At 42.6% G+C, this 27906-nt stretch overlaps 1 protein-coding gene across 1 annotated transcript in view; it reads left to right on the top strand.

Annotated features, from left to right (window-relative positions):
• Positions 1-27906, top strand: part of LOC137518281 (sodium channel protein type 5 subunit alpha-like) — a 455983-nt gene that overhangs the window by 139527 nt on the left and 288550 nt on the right. The window contains exon 11 of the mRNA XM_068235926.1: positions 5156-5539. Coding sequence (XP_068092027.1) covers positions 5156-5539 — 384 coding nt within the window. The remainder of the gene's footprint in view (positions 1-5155; positions 5540-27906) is intronic.

Genomic DNA, 27906 nt, shown 5'->3' with positions numbered 1-27906 from the left:
TCCCCAGTGTCGGCAGCTCCATTCAGCCCAGTGAAATGAAATACAAGGAACCTAGGGGGATATAATTACAAACATCATGCTGGTAGGTGTGAGGATATAATGAATTAGTTGTGGGTATGCTTAAAGGCATACCCACAGGCACTGCTCGGAGTCCCTTTAAGCAGTGGGGGTTCAGTTTAGGTGCCCATCTTGAGTTAGCTGTGGAACGGGGAGGTTAAGGTTAGGCACCCACCAGGAGAGTTGGGGGGATTGTTAGGCATCAAGAGAGAGCATTCTGTGTGAGAATAGGGTTAGGTTGGGACATAGTAAAATACAATTACCGTATATACTCGCATACAAGCCGAATTTTTGACCCCCAAAAGTGGGTCAAAAGTTGGGGGGTCGGCTTGTATGCGAGCCATGTGGTCCGTGTCCCCCCCCAGCCCGCCACCCCCACTCCTCCACGGCCGCCGCTGCTATTACCTTAGCCGGCGCCGCTTCTTCTATTCCCCTCTCCTGCTCGCTCGGTAATTCACAGCAGCGCTCTTCACGGCTGCTGTCTGTGATGAGGCAGAGAGCGGTTCCCATAGCAACGGCGATACACATCGCCGCTACAGGAAGCCGCGCTCTCTGCTTCCTGACTCATCACAGACAGCAGCCGCGAAGAGCGCTGCTGTGCATTACCGAGCGAGCAGGAGAGGGGAATAGAAGAAGCGGTGCCAGTGTTCAGACGTACCGGCTAAGGTAAAAGCAGCAGCAGCGGCGGCGGGGGACACTATACTGGGCACTACTTACCTATACTGGGCACTATACTGGGCACTACCTACCTATACTGGGCACTACCTACCTATACTGGGCACTATACTGGGCACTATCTACCTATACTGGGCACTATACTGGGCACTACCTACCAATACTGGGCACTATACTGGGCACTACCTACCTATACTGGGCACTACCTACCTATACTGGGCACTACCTACCTATACTGGGCACTTTACTAGCTATACTGGGGCACTTTACTAGCTATACTGGGCACTATACTAGCTATACTGGGCACTATACTAGCTATACTGGGGCACTACCTACCTATACTGGGCACTATACTATCTATACTGGGCACTATACTAGCTATACTGGGGCACTACCTACCCATACTGGGCACTATACTAGCTATACTGGGCACTATACTAGCTATACTTGGCACTATACTAGCTATACTGGGGCACTACCTACCCATACTGGGCACTATACTAGCTATACTGGGCACTATACTAGCTATACTGGGGCATTACCTACCCATACTGGGGCACTTTACTACCTATACTGGGACACACTAGGAGAATAAGGCGGCCAGCATTTCCTACCCCCGGCTTATATGGGGGTCAATCATTTTTTCCTGTGTTTTTAGGTAAAGGTGGGTGGGGGTCGACTTATATGCAGGTCGGCTTATATGCGAGTATAGACGGTACCAATATTCTACTACAGTGGAAAATAGAATGTCGGTAAAATTACCCATATTCTATTATAACTGATGAGATAAGTAATTGTATATCCAGTACTAATCCTAAATAGTTCTAATTCTATGGACCTTTTATTATGCATAAGTATTGAAGTCTAAGAGACCATATGATTGATCCACTAAACATCTGTAAAGTTGCTTTGCACCAGGTATGTGACGTGTGTTGAGCAAATATTGCATCGCGTTGTGCTGCTTGATAAAGAAGCAGTGCTATCTAGGTCCTAGGCTCCAAACACAGGGTACGTGTATACACATATTGAATACTTCTTTTCTGATGTTTAGTGAATCAACCCCTAAGTAGCCAATACATTATAGTACAAAATAACAGGCAAGGCACAATTTTAAACAATGTCATCCCACTCTCTGCCAGCCAAGGTCACCCCAAGAGAGCTTGACCTGCTGTGAATATTATTACTATTTATAGAAGTGATAGGATTGAGAATTCTTAGATCTGATTGGTCAGTCAGAATTTCAAATTGCATAACCACTATAAATAGTACTGATTCTATAAATAGTACTGATGCAAGTAGATGAGTTCACTCTGGGAGTTATTCCTATAGTATAGATCAGTGGTTCCCAACCTTTTATGAGGTATCGCCCCTTAGGGGAAGACGACTCACCCCTGTCGCCCCCCCTTCTCTTAGTACGGTATACCCTTACGCCAGGTGGTGGTGCCAGTGAAGGGGGTAGCGCTGTGACCTTGCCAGCTAAAAATAGCCGGTGACTCAACTACTTTGCGCCAATTCACTTACCGGTGTAATGTCAGCTATTGCAGCCCCGCACGTTGTGCAGCCCCGCATGCGCAGTAGGAGCCTGCCCCCAGGTTGGGAACCACTGGTATAGATGATGTGGTCTTGTTGCTTGGTTCCACATGTTGCCCCTAATGGTTTAGCTACAGAGTAGAGATGGCCCGAACGGTTCGCCGGCAAACGGTTCCAGGCGAATTTTGGTGGTTCGCGTTCGCCCACGGAACTTAGGGACACCAAGAGCCAAATATAGTGTAGTATGTACTGGTAGTTGAAATGAAGTATGAGAGAGTAATAAGCTATATTTACAAAGCAGGGTCACCTCAAAGGCAACCACTGTATAGGCAGGTGGGGAGATTAGGCCTGACCCCACTCGGGATTAAGAAGTTGCTCTCCATAGATGAGGAAAAAAAGGGGGTAACACCCTCCACCAGGGGTGGACTTGATATAGTGTAGTATGGATACAGAGGCGCCCAAAGGATAAAAGTATCTAAAACGTTTAAAACATGAGGAGGTAGTGGTGGACTCACCTCCTCCAAGCAGACACAAAAATTGCCAATGTGTTTGTCAAATACAAGTTTATTTACATACTCTGAGGGACAATGCAACACGTTTTACAGATTTGATCCCGCTTCATCAGGCAATAACAACGGAGCAATAGCATATGTGGTCAGTAGAAGAGTCAGGCTCTTCTAATGCTAGGTAGTGGAAAAGGGCCTTAACTGTGAGTTGAAATTCTGAATAAGTGCAGGCTAGTCTGCAGGAACACTCCTCCAATTCATTAGTTTTCTCAGGCCCTATGGATGATCCACGTTTAGATAATAAGTACAGACTGGCTGCTTTAATCATCGCTTTAGCGAGATTGTAACAGCCAGTCATGCACAGTGCAGCAACCAAAACCCCCAGGAGAGCAGCAGCGTACACTACAACATCTTACAACCCTTTAATGTGTTGCTTTGTTCACAAAGTAGTGAGTCAGAGAAAATGTTAGATACATATTGATGTAATTATAATGATTCAACTCTAAAGTCATTCTGAACTATGGTATATATCTTAATTGAGCATATGAGTACATAGGAAACATGGACAAATAGTTGTATTTTCTCAGTCAGAATAGCATTTTTCCCAGTTGAAGTTGTGCTCCTTTATGCAGTACTATTGCCAACCTGAGGCTGCATTTCCACTTGTGCGGTGCGGAATCGCCGGGAAATCACCGCAGACGAAATCGCATGCGGGTGCGATTTTGCATGCGTTTTTTCACGCGATTTCGCATGCGATTTCGCATAGGGTAGTAGGTGGGCGATTTTAACCATGTCACTGCCTGTGTAAATTAACATCACCTCCTATGCGAAATCGCATGCGAAATCGCGGGGAAAAACGCATGCCAAAATCGCATGCGATTTCCCTATTAGATACATTGTATGCGATTCGCTTTGCGGTGTGCGGGGAGCGAATTCTGACGGCTCTGCCATGCAGATTTTCCCCGCACACAAAAACGCTCCGTACAACGCACAAGTGGAAACAGGCCCATGCACTTGTATTGGCTGTGCGAATCCGCATGCGGACAACGCATGCGGATTCGCTATAGTGGAAATGAGCCCTGAAGTGAAAAAATAAACGTATGATATAATGAATTGTATGTGTAGTACGGGTAAAGAATAGAACATTAGTAGCAAAGAAAGGAGCCTCATATTTTTATTTTCAGTTATATGGCTTTTTTTATAACATTGCATCATTCTGTCATATTTGCAGTTTAGAATCTACATTTTAAGCCATAAAACACAGCAGAAATAATGACCCTTTGAACTTTCCTGCAGTAGAACATTATCTCAAGTTGCCTCTCGCTGTTTCTGGCTGTTTCAGTGCTTTAGATCACAGGACAGTATTGGACCCAGCGGGTTGAATACCTCAGAGAAGCTCTTTTGCATAGATAACAACTGAAGGTTTTTTTTTAAACTCTTCCTGTATTGGAAAACAATATGATACTCTTCTTTGCTACTAATGTACTAGTCATTATCCGTACTACACATACACTTCATTATATCATAAGGGTTTTTTTTCCCTCAGGTTTGCTGTAGCATTTAAATAATCAGGTGCAGTTCTCTAACTTAAAGGGGCACTATGGCGAAAAATTGTAAAAATGTAAAATATGTGCAAACATAGACAAATAAGAAGTACGTTTTTTCCAGAGTAAAATGAGCCATAAATTACTTTTCTCCTATGTTGCTGTCACTTACAGAAGGTAGTAGAAATCTGACAGAAGTGACAGGTTTTGGACTAGTCCATCTCTTTATAGGGGATTCTCAGCAAGGCTTTTATCCTTTATAAAGATATTCCCTAAAGTATTTAAACAATGATGCTGGCCAGCTTTTCTGCTCGCTACACAGTTTTTTGGCAGTTGGACAGAGCAACTGCCATTCCCTAAGTGCTTTTGAAAATAAATAAATCCCTGAGAATCCCCCCATGAAGAGATGGACTAGTCCAAAACCTGTCGATTCTGTGAGATTTCTGCTACCTACTGTAAGTGACAGCAACATAGGAGAAAAGTAATTTATGGCTCATTTTACTCTGGAAAAAAACATACTTCTTGTTTGTTTATGTTTTGCACATATTTAAAACTTTATAATTTTTTACCATAGTGCCCCTTTAAGCTGGGTTCACATGATACAATTTTCCATCAGATCGACGGATCTATTAGATAATTTATGTGTGATCCGATCGGATTGGGATCAATTTTCTAATCAATTTTGGGTACTTATCAACGCAAAAATCAATCGGAAACAATTTGGACATCTACACACGATGCAGTTTCCTATCAGATCACCGGTCGATTGTATGGAAAATTTTACCGCGTGTATGAGGCTTTATGTAACTTCTGATTTCATTTTTTTCTGTTATTTTTTTTTAGTCTCTTCTGGGGATTGCTTTTGGGCCAAGTTCGGCTAAGCGAAGGATAAGTCAAGGGAGTATATTTAACTTTCGAATTCGGCAGAGAGACCTTTATTCGGAGACTGAATTTGCAGATGATGAAGTAAGCAATGCCAGCGACGGTCACAGAGGATCTCTGCTGGTTCCACGTACTGGAAGACGCCAAAGTATCCAGAGCCAAACTAGCGCTAACTCTTTTCCGAACACTCCGGGCTACACACAGAATGGCAAGAGGAACAGCTCAGTGGATTGCAATGGAGTTGTGTCTTTGGTTGGAGGAGCTGGAACTTACTCTAATCCAACCTCACCGAGTGGACTTCTGCTGCCAGCTGTTATTGTGGAGAAGTCCGGAACTGAGGAAAATGTAAGTTGAGAATTCTTACCTTATATCTTGTAAAGAACATAAAGCTGCTAGAGATGTATACAATACATGATGGGTGTTGGTCATAAGAAAAGGTTATATTGCATAGCGACCAATCAGAAATGGCATAGTACCATTAAAGTTTGTACCATAGCTCAGGGGTCCTCAGAGACAGAAGGTTTCCAAGGTTTCAAAATATTTGGGCTTGACTTATTGCAATCGGCCTGTGCTGGAGGTCTTTAAAGAACATAAGGAAGACCCTAGATATGGTATGGTGATGGTTATGGGAAATGTAGGCTCTGGAGGATCCGCAGAACTTTGGGTGCCCCATTGGTGCCCATTTTAATTCCAGCTATAAAGGGAAATTTGGTACTGGAGGCACCTAATAAAGTAGCGTCCGTCTTCCCTTTGTAGTTGTTTTAACATAGGCACCTACTGGGTGGCAAAACTTCTGCGCTGCCTGATACTTTATAAACAAAGCCCACATTTCTTGGCGCCTTTTTTTGCATGGTGATCCAAAACCACTAGGAAGGTATAAAGAACATAAGTGATGCTGAAAATGTCCCAAATTTTAGTAAAGTAGAGACCCTGAGCAGGTGATAAAACAGAATTCACACTTACCTGGGGCCTCCTCCAGCCCACCATAGGCCGCGAGGTCCCCCGGCATCCTCCTGGCTTCTTCCCTGGTCCCGGCTCTGGTTACAGGACAACTTCAGCATGAAGTCGTCAGGCCTGCTTCCCGCTTCTGTGGACTTAGGCATTACGCTGGCCGGCTATGCATCATCACGCCGGCCGGCGTGGGAGTCCTGCTCATGCGCAGTTCAATCTTAGAGAACCTCGCATGCGCAGGACTCCCACGCCGGCCGACGTGATGACGCGTAGCTGGCCACCGTAATGCCGCAATCCACGCAAGCAGGAAGCAGACCTGACGACTTCAGGCCAAAGTTGTCCTGTAACCGGAGTCAGGACTGGAACCAGGAAAGGAGGACGCCGGGGACCTCGCGGCCTACAGTGGGCTGGAGGAAGCCCCAAGTAAGTGTAAATTCTGTTTTTATCACCTGCTTGGTTCCTTTAAGTTGCAAATCTCTGCATGCCTCACCTGGATCGCATTGAAACATAGCTTATGGATGAGAACTTTTCTTTAATAAAATCAAAGTACTTTCAAATGTTTAAGGGCCCTTTTACCCTTAATGCGTTATATTGAGTTGTGTCGTGTTACTTTGCGTTGCATCCCATTTACCAAATGGGATGCGATGCAACTCAACACAACTAAACGCAACCCATTAAGTGTAAAAGGGCCCTGAAAGAAAATTCCCAGCTGCTGGGTGTGTATACAGTATCATTGCCATCACATGAACTGTATTTTTGTAGGCATCCAGCTGCCCTTGCAGTCATATGTAATCCAAATAAAAGCTTTGGAAAGCTTCATACTTATGACCTGTCGCCAATGAAAGTTGCATTTTTCACGAAGTTAGCTGGTCCTCATGTTTATTGATATCCTGCTGGGAATAAAGTAAAAATGTACATGTATAATGACTGTAGGTGGGAAGCCCTTTCTGGGTATAAGGTAATCTCCCTACAGTGTAGTGCATCTACTGCTTTTTCTTGCTTACTTTAATCTTGCTAGCTATCTTGAGTGCGTGTAAAAGCATGACATAAAAGCATTTAGTCTCTGGCTTATATGGCGTCCATTGTTGATTCATGGCAAATGCAACAGAAGCTTTTTGTGGTTTGTGCTTTTTATAATGTTGTATAATACATGTGCATATTACCTTGTGAGTATAGGCATACAGGAAAGTGTGTTGGGGTCTGCTGACTGGAGGGGGAGGAGGCAAATGCTCATTACCGCTTGGTCATCTGGGTCCCATTAGGCCACAGAGGATGTTTGAAGGAGAGCTGCAAACTCTAACTTTGTGTAGGGGGTGTAATAACTATTCCTAAGTGATGTCTGTTTTTTGAATAATGTTGAGTGTCCTCCTGCATACATTCAAATGCGCCACAGACAAATTTTGGTGCGGGGTTAAGCCAAAAGATGTCTGTTCCTGCGCCTGCTGAAAGTAAGCGGTGGCGTTAAATGCTATTCCCTCTCCAAGTTGTCGCAACTCTTTTTTTTTTTTCTAATTTGAGCTCTGCTTGGAGATTAGCTGTCTCTGTTTTCCTCAAGTAAATAAATAAAGTAGCTGAATATTTCCAGACTCCCTGCGTGGGAAACCTTTGTGATGGTGATGATGGTTAGTGATGGTCATGTCTAGGGGAACTCATGGAAAAGCATGTGATCAGTTTGGTCAGGTGATAGATATGTTACTAACTGATTTGCTGGTCATGATCACATGCTAAAGCAGGATGTGATCATAGCAAATCAGAGGTTTGCAAACATGTCAGCTGAACATGTCAGCTGATCAAACAAATCACATGCTTCTCTGTGAGTTCTCCTAGACATGACCCTCACTATATATATATATATATATATATATATATATATATATATATATATATATAATTTTTCCATATATTTTCACTCAAGTAAGACAATTGGCCAATAGATGTCTACTAAGACCCCAGAAGTAAACGTGTTTAGTGGCTCTACCATGTTCTGAAGGTGGGTCACTTACGGATCATCATTAAAGTGTGTGTACATCTATAGCATATACTTTGTAACTTTCCTTATTGTTCCCATTACTACATGATCAGTGTCTCCCTATTATCTCTTGTGCTTTTAAGGATCTATTTAGTGCTCAAGGATTGGTGCATAGTGTGTAGACAGTATTATGCAGGTAGAAGGAGAGAGTGACTGGCACTCGACGCATGCTGGATAAAAGGCAATTGGATTCTGAGGCTAGCTCAACTGTGCTCACCACCAATGAGTAGATTCATCCAGTAAGCGAGAAGAAAAGCAGGTCTGGCACCAGTCGAATGCTTCAGTGAATATTTCATCCGATAGGTACAGTAAGGTTACATTAGAGAGTACAGAAAGACGGCCTGACAGCCGTTTCGCAGGTCTCCCTGCTTCGTCAGAGGCCAAAAGTTATGACCTCTGATGAAGCAGGGAGACCTACGAAACGGCTGTCAGACCGTCTTTCTGTACTCTCTAATGTAACCCTACTGTACCTATAGGATTAAATATTCACTGAAGCATTAGACTAGTGCCAGACCTGCTTTTCTTCTCGCTTAAAGAGAACCAGAGACGAAGCACCGTCATGTATTTTATTACATTTATCAGTGGGAACACCTACCCTGCTTTTAGTTTCATTCTTATCTGCTTAATTAATCTATTAGCAGCAGTGATAAGAATCCCCGACTGGCTCAGTCTAGGTTTGACCTGGAGTCATTATAGCTGAGTCACTCTTCTGTGGAGTCTTTTCAAGCCCAAGCCTGCCACCTCCTGGCTCAGATTTCCTGCTTTGCATACTGAGAGCTGTGATGACAATGGAGGCGTTGCTTCTGCTGAGAGAGAAGCTCTGAAACAGACAAGTGTGGAAACAATATGTGCAATATGATCTGTGTGCTCTGTGGATAATGACGATGACTGCAGTTTCATTCCTATGAGAGACACTTCCTACAGGCAGCTGCACATCATACCAAAATGAAAGCACACATATGAAAGGCTGCAGCAGCCTTTCTCATATAGCCTAGATAGCAGCCTAGTCTCATACAGCCTAGACAGCACATCCAGAACAACTCATAACCCGGAAACAGAAGGAATATGAGCCGGTGGCCATATTTGATTTTTCCTGGAGCAATAATAGATAAAAAACACTAAAAAAAGGCACACCTGAGAGGCGAAATTATCAGGTAGAGCATTTATTCTTTACAAGCTATCGACTGATATGTTTATTTTGTGTAAAACGTTCATCTCTGATTCTCTTTAATAGTGTGTTGACAGTACAGTATACAAGTTGCGTGAAGAGGGATCTGTAAGCAATAAACACCTAGGGGGCTTTCTAATCTCATTAAACTGATTCTGCATTATGATTTCATTATTAATCAGGTAGAAATGTGGAGCCGGTTTTCTATGTTTCTAAGTGCACTCATACTTGTTTGTTTTTTGTGTTTGGGCAGCACTTTCTGCATGTATAATATGGCATTGGGTCTCTTGATGCCTGAGCACCATGACATGATTGTGTTCATTTATCTTAACTGAAAACAGAAGTCTCAATGTAAGACCTAAAGTGTTTCTTGGCTCTGCTTTTCTCCCTGCAGCTTACCTCAGGCTAGACATGCTCATTGCACAGTAAACCTGAATTACTAAAGTGAGAGGATTGACATGATGGCGCCTATTCAATTCATTTGTTCTCTAAGTTTTCGCCTTGGAGATATTTTTTTTATCTTCTGTTCAAAATAACTTTTCAGCATTTTATAGTTGAAAAGCACCATTAGCAGTGAAAAAGTACCGTGAAGAGGATTCTTGCTTGCTGGGGGTTTTAAAGGAAATTTATTGATAAGGTGTGAAAATATCAGCTGGGAGAAAAAAGCCCTTATTCAATTCAGTTTACTCCGAAGTTTTCTCCTAGGTAATATTTTCACACCTTTTTAGCCCATATGCAATTAACTTTTTCTCCGGACTAGGTGATATTTTCTTAACTTGTCAATAAAAAGCCTTTTAAAGGGACTCTGAGCTCAAGTAAAAAAAGAAAGTTGTACTCACCCGGGGCTTTTTCCAGCCCAGTGCTGGTCGGAAGGTCCCATGACGGCGTCCTGGCTCCTCTCCTTCTCCCCGCTCCGGAATAGCTGACCGACCGCAGCCTGGGCGACACTCTGCTGAGTGTCAGGCTGTTCCTTCCGCGTATGACGCGGCTGACATCACACGCCGGCCGCCTCGCGTCATCACGGCGGCCGGCGTGAAAGTACTGCGCATGCGCGATTAAAGCGTGCATGCGCCGTACAGCAGAGTGTCGCCCGGGCTGCGGCCGGTCAGCCATTCCGGAGCGGGGACTAGGAGAGGAGCCAGGACGCCGTCGTGGGACCTCCCGACCAGCACTGGGCTGGAAAAAGCCCCGGGTGAGTACAACTTTCTTTTTTTACTTGAGCTCGGAGTCCCTTTAAGCCACCAACAAGCAAGAAAATACTTATAATATATAATAATAATGACCATACTTTTTCACCTACCTACAATTGCAGAGTGCTGAAAAGTTATTTTAAACAAAATATGAACAATGATATCCTAGGAGAAAATATACTGACCATCGCTACTCCCAATAAGTGACTATAATCCCGTCCACCCCCTCCAGGGGCGCCTCTAGACATTTTGTCACTCGAGGCGAGAAAGTCCCGTGTTGACGGGCAGAGAGCAGGGCTATGGGAAGATGGCGAGGATGTACTGGAGACACAAATAGTCTCCAGTGCAAGGCTTCGGACGCCATCTTCCTGTAGCTCTGCTCTGCCTGCTGGAAGCACTCTGCATATGAAAAGGTACCAAAAATTAGGTGGAAAAGTAATATCGAAATTATTTTGAGTATTTTCTTGCGTGCTGGTGGCTTAAAAGGCATTTTATTGACAAGTTTGAAAAGATCACCTGGGAGAAAACTCAGGAGGAAAAGTGAATTGTGTATGGGCCCAGCAGGTGCACATACTGTGAATGCGCTGGGACACTGAGGGGGAATCACAGTAGATAAGCCGTAAGGTTACTCCAATGCAGCCTAAAGGTGGCCATACACTGATAGATTTGCAGCAGATTCGATCATCAGATAGATTTCTGTCAGACGTCTGTCAAGTTGAATCTGACAGGAATCTATCTGATGTGTGCCACTCACCAGGAGCAGATTTTCAATAGATTTCAGAATGAAATATATTGGAAATCTACCTTAATGCATTATTGGACCATAATGCTGGGCATACACGGGTCGATAATTCTTATCAATCGAGCCGCTGATGGCTTGATTGATAATTTCCGACATGTCCGATCACCGCATGGATCGATTCCCCGCTCAATACCCACGGGCGGACAATAGCGGAAATCGAGCGGAAGATAAGGAAGCGCACGCGGGGACGAGCGGGAATCGATCCGGGCAGCCGCGGGGACGCGGCGGGAGTCGATCCGGCGGGTAATTGAGCCGCCAGATCTAACAGTGTATTCTCAGCATTAGATCCAATGCAACTGTATGGGCCATGGATCTGCTGCCAGCAGCAGATCGACCTAGATTTTCCATCCTCAATATAACAAGAGTAACAGAGGCGCCAACAAAGAATAAAAACGATTAAAATCTGTTTAAAAAGAGTGAAGTGGGTGGACTCACCTCCCTCAGGTAAGTCAATGACCAGACGGAATAAACCGTTATTAATATAACAGTAACATTTATTTAAAAGATCTCTAAGTATGCAACGCGTTTCACGGGCCAATATCCCACTTCATCAGGCAATCAGGTATGGAGAACACTGGGGGAAAATAGAGGAAAAAACAATGCTAGGGGACGCTTGGAACAAATCGTTGACACTATGCATTGTTATTTGCATAACAGAAATTTACATAATCCATAATAAATTATATAATAAATTCTTCATCAACTGTACATCACTTTCCAATGTAATTTTGTATAGAAGATGTCAACTTCAGTTAGTTTGTGATTATATAAGCATGCAAAGTGTGGTTACATACATGTGTTATTATAAAATATAACATGTTAACTCACATGATAAAGTATCAAATCATCGGCCGGGATATAAATGTGTATCCTGACATAAAATGTAAGTGTACCTGTGCAATAGGTGCAGCCACATTGTATGTATAACAAACTAATAATGTATGCTGGCATAAGGTGTTAATTTGCATATGCACGGCAGCATGAAATAAAAGCAAAACCCTTGTTGCTTACCAATGAAAGATTTTCCATCCTGTCAGATAGATCAAATCAATCGAAATCGGCCACAAATCGATCGATTGATAGATTTGAAAGAATCGATTTCTGTTCGATCGATTCTATAGAATCGATCTATCGATGGCTGAAATCGACCAGTGTATGGGCTCCTTTAGGGCCTGTTTCCACTACACGCAGATTGGATGCAGAATGGTTGCAGAAAAACTGACTACAATGAATGTCTATGGACCTGTTTCCACTAAACGCGATTTTCTGATGCAGATTTTCCCATAGGCATTCATTGGAGTCAGTTTTTCTGCATCCAATCTGCGTGTAGTGGAAACAGGCCCTTATTGATATTTTTTTGTATTTCAATGCTTTTTATTGGGTTTTTAAGAAAAAAAAAAAAGACAAGTCGACAAATAACATTTATATTGCGCTTTTCTCCTGGCGGACTCAAAGCGCCAGAGCTGCAGCCACTAGGGCGCGCTCTATAAGCAGTAGCAGTGTTAGGGAGACTTGGCAAAGGTCTCCTACTGAATAGGTGCTGGCTTACTGAACAGGCAGAGCCGAGGATAGCAAAAGGATAGCAAGTAATCGTTATCTCCATATGTACAATCATATACATATAAGTTTGAAGTTTTTCAATACATTGGACCAAGAATACGTATACATAAGCATTTTGAGTAATCAGTTATGCATGGTTAGGATTTTACATCATATCTTAGTAGTATATTGAGTAAGAAAAGATATACAGTCTGAGGTTAACTAGACGTGATTCCTCTTAGAGCCTGGGGCCTGAGGGCCCGTTTCCACTATAGCGTTACGAAATCGCCGGCGAATCACCGCAGGCAAATCGCATGCGGGTGCGATTCCGCATGCGTTTTTTGCCGCGATTTTGCATGCGATTTCGCATAGGTAAGGCTGTATGCGATTTTAACCATGTCACTGCCTGTGTGAATTAACATGGGTACCTATGCGAAATCGCATGCGAAATCGCGGCAAAAAATGCATGGGGAAAACGCATGCGATTTCCCTATTAAATACATTGCGTGCGATTCGCCTGCATTCCACACGCAGGCGAATTCTGAGGCCCCTACCCTGCAGATTTTTTCTGCACAGAAAAACGTGCCCGGAAACGCACAAGTGGAAACAGTCCCATCCACTTGTACTGACTGTGCGAATCCGCATGCGGGCAACGCATGCGGATTCGCGATAGTGGAAACGGGCCCTAAGAGACAACCTGCTAAGGCCCAAAAGTCACTTCCTATATATACTATATTGAATTCTTTATAGTTTAGGTATACTACTTGTGATAGTATAACAAACTTTTGTTTTCGTCAATAAGTACATAAGGAAGGAGCAAATCTAGTTTATTTTAGACTGATTGGACGTTTGAAGTGATTCAAGTGAACACGTGTTCATTTTATTTTGCTGCACTTTCTACATCACTTGGACTAAATGTGAAATAGTGGCATGCTGGTCTTCTTTTCTCGCTTTGTTCCGGAGCTGGTCTCACATTTTTATCATTCTCGCTGGTTGTCTTTTAGAGGAGTTGGTAATGGTGTTGTCATCTCCAGCTGTACCTGAAATGTCATGCATTGCGAAGTATTGGTTCTCATCTCTTCCTGTATTATTACAGCGCTTCTCTGTCCTAAGCCTATTAATAAACTACACTCCCAGATAATTTTACTGGACTTCCAAGCAGTGTAATTCTCTTTGGAGAAAATCTCTTTTAATTGCTGTTACACCTCCTGTTCATTTTTTTCTTCTGTTCACAGCCTTTCTTCATGTCTGTTCTCCACACCTAAGTTGTAATCTGATAATAGAACAGTATAGTAAATTTGGCCATACATCAGACGATGTATGGGCAGAATGACCAAGAGACAGATCTCTCTAATTGGAGAAATATCTGTTGCTTGCCCATACACCGCAGGGCCATTTCCGATCGATTTCAACATGAAATCTCTCTGGAATCGGCCTTGCGACGTTGCATCCGCCGCCTCGCTGTCTTCGGCACTGTCCGCCTTAATGTAAAATGTGCCCTGTGCAGTATACTCTATCTGTCGGTGTCGGCCGCTGGATCCGCGCTCTGACCTCCGTGCACATAAACGCATCCCATGTGGCATAACGTGTGACACCAGGGTTTGCATCGCATTCAGTGCTTGTCCCGATATTGCACGCCATTACCGCCGTGCACTCGATGGAGCATGTTGGCCCTATATCTTGCAGCATGTTCGGTCAATAAATGCATGTCCAGTCAATACACGTGACCAATTTTGACCCGAAACTGGTTGCATCGTCGATTGGGCATGTGGTGTAGCAGCAATCAGATATAGTTAATGAGATGCTAATAATTTGTGTTGAGGCAAATTTTATGTTAATTTTGGGCAATTGTATGTAGCCTAGCATTTAACCAATCAAAACATTTGATTTGCCTACTTCCAAGTTGTATAAAATTAACACAAAACCAGAATCAATTAAAATTTCTTATTATCTCATGGACCATTTTTGCCATCCGTAAACAGGGCATTCTGAAAGTAATTTTTAGGCTGCTTCCCTTTTCGCTGTTTTGGAAACCTATGCTAAATTAATTGAAATTCATTTTTGCACATCCGTGAATACTCTATAATGACAAAGTGCAGAGTTTCAGCAATTTCTACATTATCAGAGAATTGCTATTTTCTCAGTGTGAGAGCCATTTAGATGACTTTTCCCAAACACCAAGTGGGCTTCTATGTTTGTTTTCTTTTACTTTCAGTAATAGTGGCTCCAGTCTAGACAGTTTGCCATAAAATGGGAATGGATGGAGTCGTCTTGCAGCGTTCTTTCCATCCTTCTGCATGTTTTTCCCATCTCTATACAGGTTATCTGGAGCTCAGCTTTGGGTTCCCTGTTAGTCTTGCTTAAGGCCTGAACACACGGGACTTATGTAGGAGGGAGTTGCCAAATTGTGTAAAAAAGTAAAAAAAAAAAAAAACACAAAATTATTCAATGCGAACTGTTTACCTTCTAAAGAAGGCCACATAATACAGGTAAAGTCCACAGCCAACACTGTATTCAAGTACTTGAGGTAAGGAATCTTTTCCAGCCTGTTTATAAAATCTTTTTAACAATCACGGGTGGGTACATGTAACACCGCCACCCTTTGAGTTGGTGGCTGGGTGGTGCCGTTAGTGCCTAACACCTCCCCCTCCCATGCCACACCTAACACTAAACCTGGTGCCCAGATGACTGCTATTTGTATCCTGTTATCAGCTGCAATCGCTATTCCCTATGTAGTTGCTACTATCTATATCGGGTGCCCATCTTACTGCCTAGGTGCCCGATTACCGATAATTTGCATTGGTTTCTAGGGCTAGGCATCCGTGGAAGGAGGGCTCGTGTGAGGACAGGGTTAGGTGTTAGTAAAATATTTTACTATCGGAATTAAATTATGGGATATCGATCATTTTACTGGTATTCCACCAGCGGCATTTGATATTTCTGAAATATTGAAGTAACTGAATTTGATGGAGGAAGAAATGGAATTTGAGATAATTAAATGTAATTTGATGGTTGAGGAAAATTAATTTGAGATAGGGTATCACTTAGAATTTGCTCCACACTAATTGATAAATATTGATACATGTAGGTTTCTGGCTATTTTGAACGAGAAAGCTCACTGACTTGTATAGGAACAATTTAAGAATAATTTTCAACATATTATTTTTGTCATTTTAGACTAGACTGTGATTTCCAGGACACCTACTGTATGTGTGGATGGTGGATTGTGTGTGAGGGGAGATCTGTGAGCTATATTTGGTTTGATGTATTTTCTACTATTATTATTTTTTTCTTATTAATAAATGCTTGCGTCTTTAGGAAAGTTCAACCTTCCGATTGATTTGGGTTTTTTTTAGTTAACCAGCAGGTGGGAAAGAGAACCACTTGTGTTTGCATCAATTTTTCTTTTGCCGTGTTACTTCTATTTTTAGTGTTTCTAATCACATAATAGCAGACAATTATTAATCAATCAGAGTGCAGGTTTGTTTAATCATTGAAGATATCCCCAGTGGAGATACATACAGCACTTGGAGATCTCTGGTGATATCTCAGTAAATCAGGCCCCGGGAGTTATTCTTAAACAATGCCAGGATAGTCTGAGTTCATTAGATAAAATCATTGTGGATACCTTCATAAAGGCCCATACACACGTCGGATTTTTCCGAACGACAGGTCGTTTGAACGTCCCGTCGTTCAGTCGTCCGAACGCCAAATCGGGCGTGTGTACAGACTGTCGTTCGGGTGATAAGACTGATTTTCGTTAACCCAACCCAGGATTGACTTCTCAAATGGAGCAGCTTTGAGATGACATTAAAGAGGAACTCCAGTGAAAATAATGTAATAAAAAAGTGCCTCATTTATACAATAATTATGTATAAATGACTTAGTCAGTGTTAGCCCATTGTAAAATCTTTCCTCTCCCTGATTTACATTCTGACATTTATCACATAGTGACATTTTTACTGCTGGCAGGTGATGTCAGTGGAAAGAGATGCTGCTTGCTTTTTTGGCAGTTGGAAACAGCTATAAACAGCTTTTTCCCACAATACAACGAGGTTCACAGACAGGAAACTGTCACACTGTAGGAGGGGTTTCACCACAAAATCAGCCATACAGAGCCCCCCGATGATCCTTTTAAGAAAAAGGAAAATATTTCTCATAGGAAAGGGGGTATCAGCTACTAATTGGGATGAAAGGGGGTATCAGCTACTGATTGGGATGAAGTTCAATTCTTGGTTACGGTTTCTCTTTAAATTATAAGATGCTTGGAGACGCTTAATAGTAAATAAGGCCACAAATGCCTGTATGGAAGCATCTTTGTGAAGGGAACGTGTCCATTGCTTTCATTGGCCACGGAAGATGCCCAGCGGCACGGAAGATGCTGGTGCTTTATAAATCAATGATAATATAATAATAATAATAATAATTGGAGTTTAGGTACCGTTTAACATACTGACCATATTTCCATGTTTCTTCTGGACGATAGTAGAATTCACATATCTATTGCAACCTTTCCATGTAGCATACATTTACAAGCACCACATGTTAAATTGGGCACGAGATGTACCTTATAGTAGAATATCTGTAATGTTATCGAAATTCTACTATAACCTAATCTTATCCTATCACACAAACATTCTGCCTATATATGCCTATATCTGCCTATATATGCCTAACTGTAATCTACTCTCTACCTATGCCTATTACTTACCTACCCCTACTTCTGCTTAACACTAACACAGTAGCCAACTTTACAGAATCCGGCTTTACAGTAGCCGATCTCCAGTGCTATCCTCCAGTGCTATCGCCCCCACAAGCCGCTAGTTGGAGGTCTCTAGTGTCTCTGCCACCCAAATGACTGCGCCTTTGTTTGGGCACCTATGGCAGTGCCCAATTAATGTAGCGCCCACATTACCTGTTGTATTCTAGGTGGTGCAAGTTAGGAAAGTTTCCTTCTGTTTTAAGAAGGCAAATCACACCAAGCATTTTTAGTAGGAGGGCTTTTCGGTCTCTTTTAGCCCCCTATACTTTCCTAGTGGTTTGGGTCACCCCGAGCTGCTTGGTTACTCCGAAATTATTCACAAAACCTACCTTATAAATGATCTTTCCTTACTTATTTTTCACCTTATCTACAAATGAACCTTTTAGCATTTTCAAAGCAAAGGAAAAAAAAACAGCCAAAATAAGTTATCCCTAATTATCAATACTAAGTACACCTGACTTACCTCTGTGCATTGTCCGTCCCTCTACTTATTTCCACTGGTCTCCATAATTACACCTTGAAAATTATGATTTTTGGCTAAGGCCAAATTCTGAGACAGGGAGAGGCAGGCTTAATGTGATGTTTCCTCCTATCACCCTCTCATTCCCTCCTCTGCCCCACCCCATTTACTCCCCTTAATAGGAGGGAATGGGGAGGTGATAGGAGGGAACAGTGCAGTAAGCCTGCCTCTTCCTGTCTAAAAATTTGACCTCAGTGAAAGTCAAATTGTTCATGGAGTTATTACAGGGAGGGGGCCCCCCTCTAGCATGGGCTAGAAGAGGAACGGACAACGCACAGAGGTATGTGGATCCACAATGAACATACCTCTATGCTTCACCTAGGTAGCTTTGTCTCGAGTCAGATATACCTTAACTAAAATATTAGTTCCATCACCTTACTTGTAGTATTTTTTTATCATTAGGTGCTTCCAAAGGTTTTATACTGATAAGATAATAAACATCTAAGGTGAGAAAATTGATGAGAAAAGTTGTGTGAATCTACCATTAGGAAATTACTCATGTGAGTTAATTTAGTTTAGTTAGTAATTTTATCCAGTGAAGGGTGCTGTAGTGGTTGGAGACAGAAAGCCTTCACCTAATGTGTAGCAGCTGTATGATTGTCCTGAATAGTCTTCATTGGAGGAACAGAAAGAGAACATTAGGCCTCTTTTGGACATGAGGCTGAATTGTGTGCTTGTTTAGCCATCCAGTTTTCCATCTGCTGCCCTCAAGGGCCATTCAGATGGATTTCAAATGCAACCAAATGGCAGCGTTTGCAACATGGTGCTTGTCAACACTTGGCATGCGATGGCATTACCCGGCACCACAACATGTCCTACTTAAATGTGCCTCTTTGGGGGGTGCCTGTCTGCCGATGGAACCGAACGCTAACAAGTGCCTAGGGGTGTAACTACAGTAGAGCAGCCCCTGCTATTTCAGGGGGGACCAGAGCTGTGAGGGGACCCTAACTACTACTGCGCTTCCTCTGATAAAGGGGTCCATCCTTCTGAACAGGTTTTTTTGTGTCTACTCTTATTATGGGTGTGAAGATTACGATGTCCACATTTGTTTTATGACCCTTGCAAGATGGCCCCCAGGCTGAGGGTCACCAAGGGGTAGGGAAGGGAAAGGGTATGAACATTGGAAGGTCCAATTAAAGTCTTGCTGGAGGGCTTCATGATTTATAGTTATGCCCCGCAAGTGCCCGGCTGGTGGTGGAAGAGAGCAGCTGACAGGCGGTGCATTGACCACTTTCAGCTCCTTGTATGAAAGAGACCTTGGTGTTCTTCACTGTGAGTAATAAATATTTATATCAGTTAAAGTAATGAGGAGTGTTCCTTTAAACCTGTTTATAACTTTTTTCTCCACACGTTCTGCCGAGGATAAGACACTGACAATATCATAAAAAACAAGCTTTTCGGCAGAAAGAAGTTATATGAAGCACAATAGATAGAGCAAGGATGGAGATATTTGTAAGCCAAAAGCTTATATTTATCTGACTGAAGAGCACAGATGCAATTCTCAAGCTCAACTATAAATACAGGAGGTTTTTTTTCTGAAAATCACAGCAGAGACCAATTTTATGAACTTGGCAAAAACAACAAAAATCAATACTTTTCCAACAAACATGACCTGGATGATATCACACAGGATAATGGCACAATCAGGAAAATGTATTGAAGACCAATGTATTGAAGAAAATATACAGTATGTTCCCAGTATAATGGGGGGACTGCTGCTCAGGGAGCTGTTGGACGACTTGCAGTAAAATGCGTAGAAAAAAAATAAAATCTGATAGAAAGACAGTTATTGCCACCTGGAGTCGGGAAGGAATTTTTTCCCTTTTGGGGCTAATTGGACCATGCCTTGTAAGGGTTTTTCGCCTTCCTCTGGATCAACAGGGGTATGTGAGGGGGCGGGCTGGAGTTGTACTTTGTTCTCTGCTTGAACTCGATGGACATATGTCTTTTTTCAACCCAAATAACTATGTAACTATGTTATGTGGCAAGGTAGTAAAATGCTTAGGGATTGGTTTACTACAGTCCTTCAGGAGTGGAGAAGAATGTAGAACGTAGTGCTCCTTCACACTATAAGCGTTTTTGCATGTATTGTAAATGCTTGCCATCATGTTGAGTTTACACTTGCAGTGTGTTTTTCCTTCTAAACCGCATTGAAGGATGTTTTTTTTCTAGAAAGTGCGTATGTTCACATAATACTGAGTAGAAAAGGAGAGGGGTAAACAAATGCATACTTTAGAATAGTGTCAAATGTTCAGTTGCCTACTGAGAGCTTAATGCTGTTGCTCTTGTTAATCGGCTGAGGAAGCGGGTTACAGACCTGTGAAATGTGAAATGCGTCACAAAAGGCTACAGGATGGCACTCAATAGGATGGTTAACAGATTGCCTGCAAACATCAGACAACATGTAAGGTCCCTTATCCTTGAAGAGCCTAGAACAGCCTGCTTTTACATGCTTCCCAAGATCCACAAAGAGGGAAACCCAGACAGGCCCATAATCTCAGGGAGCGGAACTCTTACAGAGAACATCTCAGGGTGGCTGGAAAACATCTTGAAACCTCTTGTCTGTAAAGGACCCAGCTACATCCAGGATACCACCCACCTCCTGAACAAACTGACAGCCATCGGCCCAGTACCTGAGGGAACCATACTGGCCACGACGGACGTAGAGTCCCTGTACGGAAATATCTTCAGGGTCAGGGCATACCTGTAAAGCCTATTGCTGGACTGATCAAATTCATTCTCACTCATAATTATTTCACATTTGGACAGCAGATGGGCGTAGCAATGGGTTCACGATTCGCACCACAGTATGTAATTCTCTTCATGGCCAAAATCGAAGAGCAATACCTCAATGTATGTTGCATAAAACCCATGGCCTACTTCCGCTTCATTGATGATATTTTAATCATCTGGTCCGCAAGTGAGGATGATCTTCTCCAGTTCCACAGGAACTTCAATGCCTTCCATCCTACAATCAAATTGAAACTTTCCTACTCTCACACAGAGATTAACTTTCTGGACACCACCATATACATCAGGGGTAACAACCTACAAACGTCTGTGTATGGCAAACCTACAGACCGTCCCACATACCTAAGATATGACAGTTTTCATCCCAAGCACATTAAGAACTCTATAATTTACAGCCAAGCTATAAGGTACAACCGGATTTGTTCTGACAGGATGGACAGAGACATGCACCTGGATCGCCTTAAGAACACTTTCAATAAACAAGGTTACAGTCCTCCTATGGCTGAGGTCCAAATCAGGAAAGCCAGCATCATCCCCAGGACTGAACTCCTGAAATATAAGCAAAACCAGATAGAGGACCGTGTCTCTTTGGTTGTCACCTACAACCCACACCTGGAAATCTTAAGGAGGATTGCTAAGGAACTTCATCCCATTTTACGCAAGGATCACAGACTGTGAAAGATATTCCCTAAATCTCCCCTCTTGTCAAATCGGCAACCACACAATCTAAGACAGATGATTGTCAGGAGTTCTTTGAATAGGCCTCAACAAAACGGAACATCACCCTACTGACGAAAAGGGTGTGGGACCTGCAGACACATTTACTCCACTGACAGGTTAACAATACCAGGTTCACAACAGGAGTACAGAGTACAAGGCACATTTTCCTGTGGTTCCACCAATCTGGGATATCTGATCATGTGTGCTAAATGCCCCAGTATTATATACGTGGGAGAAACTGGACAAACTGCGCAAACGTATGAATGGACACAGGCACACTATTAACAATACCAAATCTGAACTCCCAGTTGCTACACACTTTCGTTCCAACGGACACTGCATGCATGATTTTCGTGTCACTGCCCTGAAGGGTGGCTTCAAAACGTCAAATGATCGATTAATAGCAGAAACAAAATGTATAAATTGGTTCAAAGCAGTGGACAAAGGCTTGAATAAGGACAACAACTTTTTATATTGGTATGAGGCTGAAGATATTTAAACTCTTTCTCAGCCTATACAGCTAAACGATACCTCTGTGTCAGTCCAATTCCCAGGTCTGTGAGCATGGTGTAAACAAGGATTCTTATCTCAGCTAACAACCTCCCAGCTCCCACCCCATTTAAATGTTCTGTTTCACTCAAGGCATCTTAATGACATGTATTTATGCTTGAAAAAAAATCTTTGTTTTCCCTTTTGATACTGCATGTATAAAGCTGTCTGTACCATCAGCCTGCAAGCAAACAAGATTTAAGCCCGAAGAAGGCTGCAAGGCCAAAAGCTTGCTTATTCTTATTCATTTTAGTTAGCCAATAAATGGTATCATCCTGATTTAAAACTTATTATTTTCTGTCGAGGTGAGCAGTGCCCAGCACCCACCGTCACCATCACACCTCTGAGCACCGGTATGTCCATGTATGCTGCACCACTGTTGTGTATTTATGCATTCGGACTGTGCCTCACTTTTTGAAGAATAAATGTACATTGCAGTGCCGATCATTCCTGCTCCTTCTCCTTCTTCCATGTATGTACTTCCCTTGGGTTAGAGCACGCAAGTTACAACACTGTGGGTGAGGTGTGTTTTACCTGCCTAATCCCCTTCCATGCTCACTACATACTGCTGCAGTGCCAACTGCCTTTCTACCTGCTTTTTATTTTTTGTGGAGTTTACAATAAAGCTTTTGTCTAAACTAGACAATTTGAGTCTTCAATGGGAAGGTCACCCCACCACTACCTTCCTTTTTAAAGTGTTTGTAACATATTTTATTCTTTCTGACGCCTCCGTTCCGTTCTGCTAATTACAAGCTTGTCCACCCCTGTGGAGGGGTTTAACTCCTATCACAGATCTTCAGAGAGCAACTGAGTAAGGTTGGGTTTAATCTCCCCTCCTGCCTATACAGTGTTTTTTTTGTGGTAACCCATCCTTGTGAATATCCATTCACATTGAGATATTCTTATTTAATACATAACCTGAGAAAGGGCTACGCCCGAAACATGTCATGTGCCGCTGTATGCTGCCAATACAGATATTCTGTTGAAGTCGACTGTGTGCCGTTTGCATTTTGTTGAAGCTACTGGTTATAGTGTGGGAGTGATGTACCTGCAGGAGTCTGGCACAGGCATCCGGGTCTCAAGCTATAAACCTGAAGTGGTAAGAAGAGTGTTTCTGTCCACATGACCATAACATACTGCGCCATTGAGGGCTCTCCATTTATTTTTGTATACAAGTAAATGTTCAGGATTGCACTCCTATTAGTTATTGCTGGTTTGTTATGATTGGGTGCTTGTAATGTACAGTAGGTAGATGACTTCACTGTTATCAGTAATTGGCATGCAGAGAGAATGGTAGATACTCCAAAAATAATCTTCAAAACTTTATTTACACAACAAAATATTTCTCTATCCAATGTATTGAAGCCACTATGGACCTCTTTGTCAAGGTTTACGATTAACAGCCACCAAGGGAGCAGGTTCCTGCACTTGTCAATAGATGATGCACATCCAGCAGCAGCGGCGCATGCTGTACACATGGTCTGGATGTGAGGGAGAAACGGACTCATGCAGAGTGCTCAAGGGAGAGGAGGCAGAAAGTGACTCACTCCTTTAGGATCCAGCGATGGACACGTGAACTATCTTCCTCCTACAGAACAAAAGGGTAGTCATGCTCATTCTACTGGGAATTAAATAAGGCAATGGCAGGTGCTGAGGGGAGTAGTCAATTTCCATACTAGCAATCATTAACCCTCTGTACTTAAAAAACACACCACAGGCACACTGAGGCCTTGTTCGCATTGCGTTCGGCTCGCATGTTTGTCCGTGGTGGGCTTTTTTTCCAGCATTTTTTAAAGCATTTTCTGGCGATTTTCTGCGCGTTCGCACAAAACGAGGACTTACCTTAGGGACTTTTTTAAAATATGTATGTCATGAGGGTATATTTCTGTCGCTTTTGTAAATGAAGGCTTGTAATTATCGTTATAGTATAAAAAAAAAATCACTAAAGTGAAAAAAAATACACCTTTATTTCCAAATAAAATATTATCGACATTGTACTAGGGACACAATTTAAACATTGTAATAACTGGGACAAATGGGCAAATAAAATGTGTCTATTTTATGAACAATAGCACATTTTATTTTTAAACTACAATGGCTGAAAGCTAAGAAATGGTGAATTTTTTTTTCAGTATTTTTTTATTCTTCTTCCTTGCAAAATGCATATTAAAAAAATAATTCTTAGCAAAAAGTACTGCCCAAAGGAAGCCTAGTTTGTCCCACAAAAAATAATATATAGATCATTTCAGTGGGATAAGTAGCCATAAAGTTATTGACGAATGAATGGGAGGAGCGTGATGTTAAAATTTCTCTGGTTTTGAAAGGTAAAAAAAACCTGTGGTAGAAAAGTGGTTAAACCACCACCAAGCAAGAAAATACTCAAAATAACTTTGATAGTACTTTTTCACCTACATTTAATTGCTAAAACGGTAGTTTAAAGAGAAGACGAAAAATTATCTCCTTGGAGAAAACTCAAGAGAAAAGGTTAATTGCATATGGGCCCAGAACTCTAATTTATCTATCCAGCTTTTTACAGGAAAACAGAGATGATTATATCAGGAAATACAAAACATTTTTATTGTTGAGATTACAGTAACTGCTTTAGATGTAATTCAGAAGAATGGGGTGGGATCCCCACTAGCAACACCTGTTGCATGTAGCAGTTTTTGATATTCAATATTAGTTGATATAATGATACACTACATTCATAGGTGTTGTCAGAACAGGAAGTGAATGTAAATACGGTAAATAGTGTCGCAGAGTTCACTGATGGTTCCTCAGCTTTAGGTGGGAGAATAAAGCGTTGTTGTTGTGAATAAATAGCTTGACCTTGATAATTTTCCTCTTGAGGCATATACTTAGTAGTAATACACTCGGAAATTCTCATTTGATGTTGGCATTTCCTTCTGTAAATAGCCATTAATTTATTACACTTAGCTTCAAGCTTTGCTTATCTTTTTTTCTTTTGGTATGATGCTCCTGAGGGTTTAGGAATGGATGTTTTTGACAGAGGTAAACATAACACAAAGTATTACATGAAGGCTACGCGTTTCTCCTTGCTGTTTATCAGTCCTGTGAATGTAATGGTCGTTTTTGCCCGTAGTGGGACACGCTGCCTTTCAGAATCAAGGTCTCTGAGATTACGATCACCTTCAGTGTGGGATAATCACTACCAAAGTAAAAGCAGAGACAGGTCAGGCTCACAGTAGGATGATAATAAGAGTATGAAAGTATGGAAACTAAGCAGTCCTAGACGTAGCTTGTCGGGTTCAGGGACGCTGGGGTTCTCAATGATGGATATACATAGGTATTATCGGAATTAAAGCCCAATTCTGAGATTTTTGGATACTGTTTAAAGGGTCAGAAGCTCTGTTCTTTCTGGCAATGCTTTATGTGATGCAAAAATAAATTTTCTATATAAATGTAATTCAACTCAGCATGGCCCATTAACAGCCTGTCAAGTAGTTCCCTAAAAGGATCGTCAATGAGATGCAAATAATTTTGAGTCAATGCAGAATTATGCAAATTTTGTATGCACATTTCTGTAGCTTGAACATGAACCAATCAAATCCTGCTTAGGTAAAATTTGATTAGTCCATTTTCAAGCTACATGAATTTGCATACAAAATTTGCATAATCCCGCATCAACTCGAAATTATTTGCATCTCATTGACCATCCCTAGTTCCCAACAACAATCAGCTATTGCCACTTGCCAGCACCCGAATTGAAGTGTTTTCCCCGCAGCACTACTATAGCCGTAATAACATAACTGTCCATGGCGGTGCCCAAAGCAGACGCTGCGTGGCTTGAAGCAGACACTGAGAAGACCTGTCTTGCTTCTGTATCTCAAGTTATTCCTAATCTAGGTTCAAAGTGGGAGTTGCATTGCGTTCCCTGCAGGGCTGCGGAGTCGGTGCAAAAATCATTCAACTCCGACTCTTCAGTTTATGAAGCCGCCGACTCCAACTCCGACTCGAGGTACCCAAAATAGTTCAGACTCCGACTTCTCTACTCCGACTCCTTAGTCTAATACTTACCAGGGCTGTGGATTTGGTACAAAAATCACCCGACTCCGACTCCTGACTCCGACTCCTCAGTTTATGAAACCTCCGACTCCAGGTACCCAAAATTGCTCTGAATCCTTAACTCCAACTCCACAGCCCTAGTTCCCTGTGACAGCAGGAATGCAATGGATCGAGAATCCAGTGCCACACATGATTGCGCTGCATGCAGTAAAGCATAGAGTCAATAAAAAGTATGCTTCTCTGTTCTGTTAATGTGGGCGTTAGGCAGGAAAAGCACTGCATGCGTTGTGGTACCACATTTAGACTGAGTACACCGTAACAGACACACATTGAACGTCACATTGCTTTGGTATTGCAAAATGACGTTCCATGTCATGATGCGGTCGTTACACCGCAGCCCAATGCCACACTGTTAGCCTAGCCTTAACCAAACTATTCTTAGCTTCATTTGAACCTAGTAAGGTATATAAGGATAAGCAGTTTTAAATATTCAGTAATTTTTGGTAAGGGCTCAGCCACATTATAAGTGCTTTTCTGAGCGCTTTGTGATTGATTAGCACTTTTTGAGCGCTTTTTAAAAATCACTCCCATTCACTTTTACTAAAATCGATGTAAAAACCGTGTAAAAATCATCACAATTGCACATTCACGTACATTAAAAATCACAGTGATTTTTACGCGATTTTAACCGTGATTTTAATGAAAGTGAACGGGAGTGATTTTTAAAAAGCACGTAGAAAGCGCTAATCAATCACAAGCTCTCAGAAAAGCGCTTATAGTGTGGCTGAGCCCTAAGAGCCAGTGTTCTCCCCAGAGCCTTTTAACTGGGCGGAGCGCCCACCTGACTCTGCCCTCCCGCCCGGCTGCCGTTTGTCCTGGTCTGTGAAACAATCTTTTTTTCCTCTACTTCATTAGAGCGAGCAGCCAGCGGCTGTTTCAGTGCAGCCAGCTCGCTGTCATTCAGGGACGCTATCTCCGCCCTCCTCCCCCAGCTCCTGTCTGTAGTGTGGAGGGGCGGGGAAAGCTTAGTAACTTCTACAAGCCGCGGGGTAGATGAAGATACTAGTGATGGGAATTCCGGCTCTTCTCGGAGAATCGGCTCTTCTGAATCGGCTCCCATTAAAGAGCCGGCTCTTACGGCTCTCAATTAGCTCTTCATTAAATATCACTGGACACCACTAAGAATCGGAGGAAAAGCCCCGCCCCATCTCCATGACAACTCCAGACTGCTTCGCTGACTGGGGCAATCCCTCCTGCTACTGCTCTGCTCCGCCCCTACACTCCTACAAGCTGCAGGAGGAGGACTACATCTCCCAGCATGCCTCAGCGCCCTTAATTACACAGCAAATCAGAGCTGTGTGGGGCGGCTGAGGCATCGGCTCTTTCAAAACTGAGAGCCGGCTCTTGTCGTTCACAGCAAAGAGCCGGCTCTTAGAGCCGGCTCGTTTGTGAACGACCCATCACTAGAAGATACAAGATAGGAGAGGACGGCGCAGCTCTGATCACAGGCATGTGTGTCTCCCCGTCATAAAGTATGTGTGAAGCCCCAGTGAATGCACAGGAGAGCAAGGAGCTGAAGTTTGTTTTTCCCCGTTCTTTCAGGCATGTCTTTCTGTCCCCCGCCATCAAGTGCCTGTAAAGCAATAATTGCTGGCCCTGCTGCCTGGCCACTGTGTATCTGAATGTGATGTCCCTGTAGACGGGT

This window comes from Hyperolius riggenbachi, chromosome 5 (assembly GCF_040937935.1).
Source record: "Hyperolius riggenbachi isolate aHypRig1 chromosome 5, aHypRig1.pri, whole genome shotgun sequence".
Lineage (NCBI taxonomy): Eukaryota > Metazoa > Chordata > Amphibia > Anura > Hyperoliidae > Hyperolius > Hyperolius riggenbachi.
Note: the sequence above shows the minus strand (reverse complement) of the source record. Positions and strands in the feature narration are given on the sequence as shown.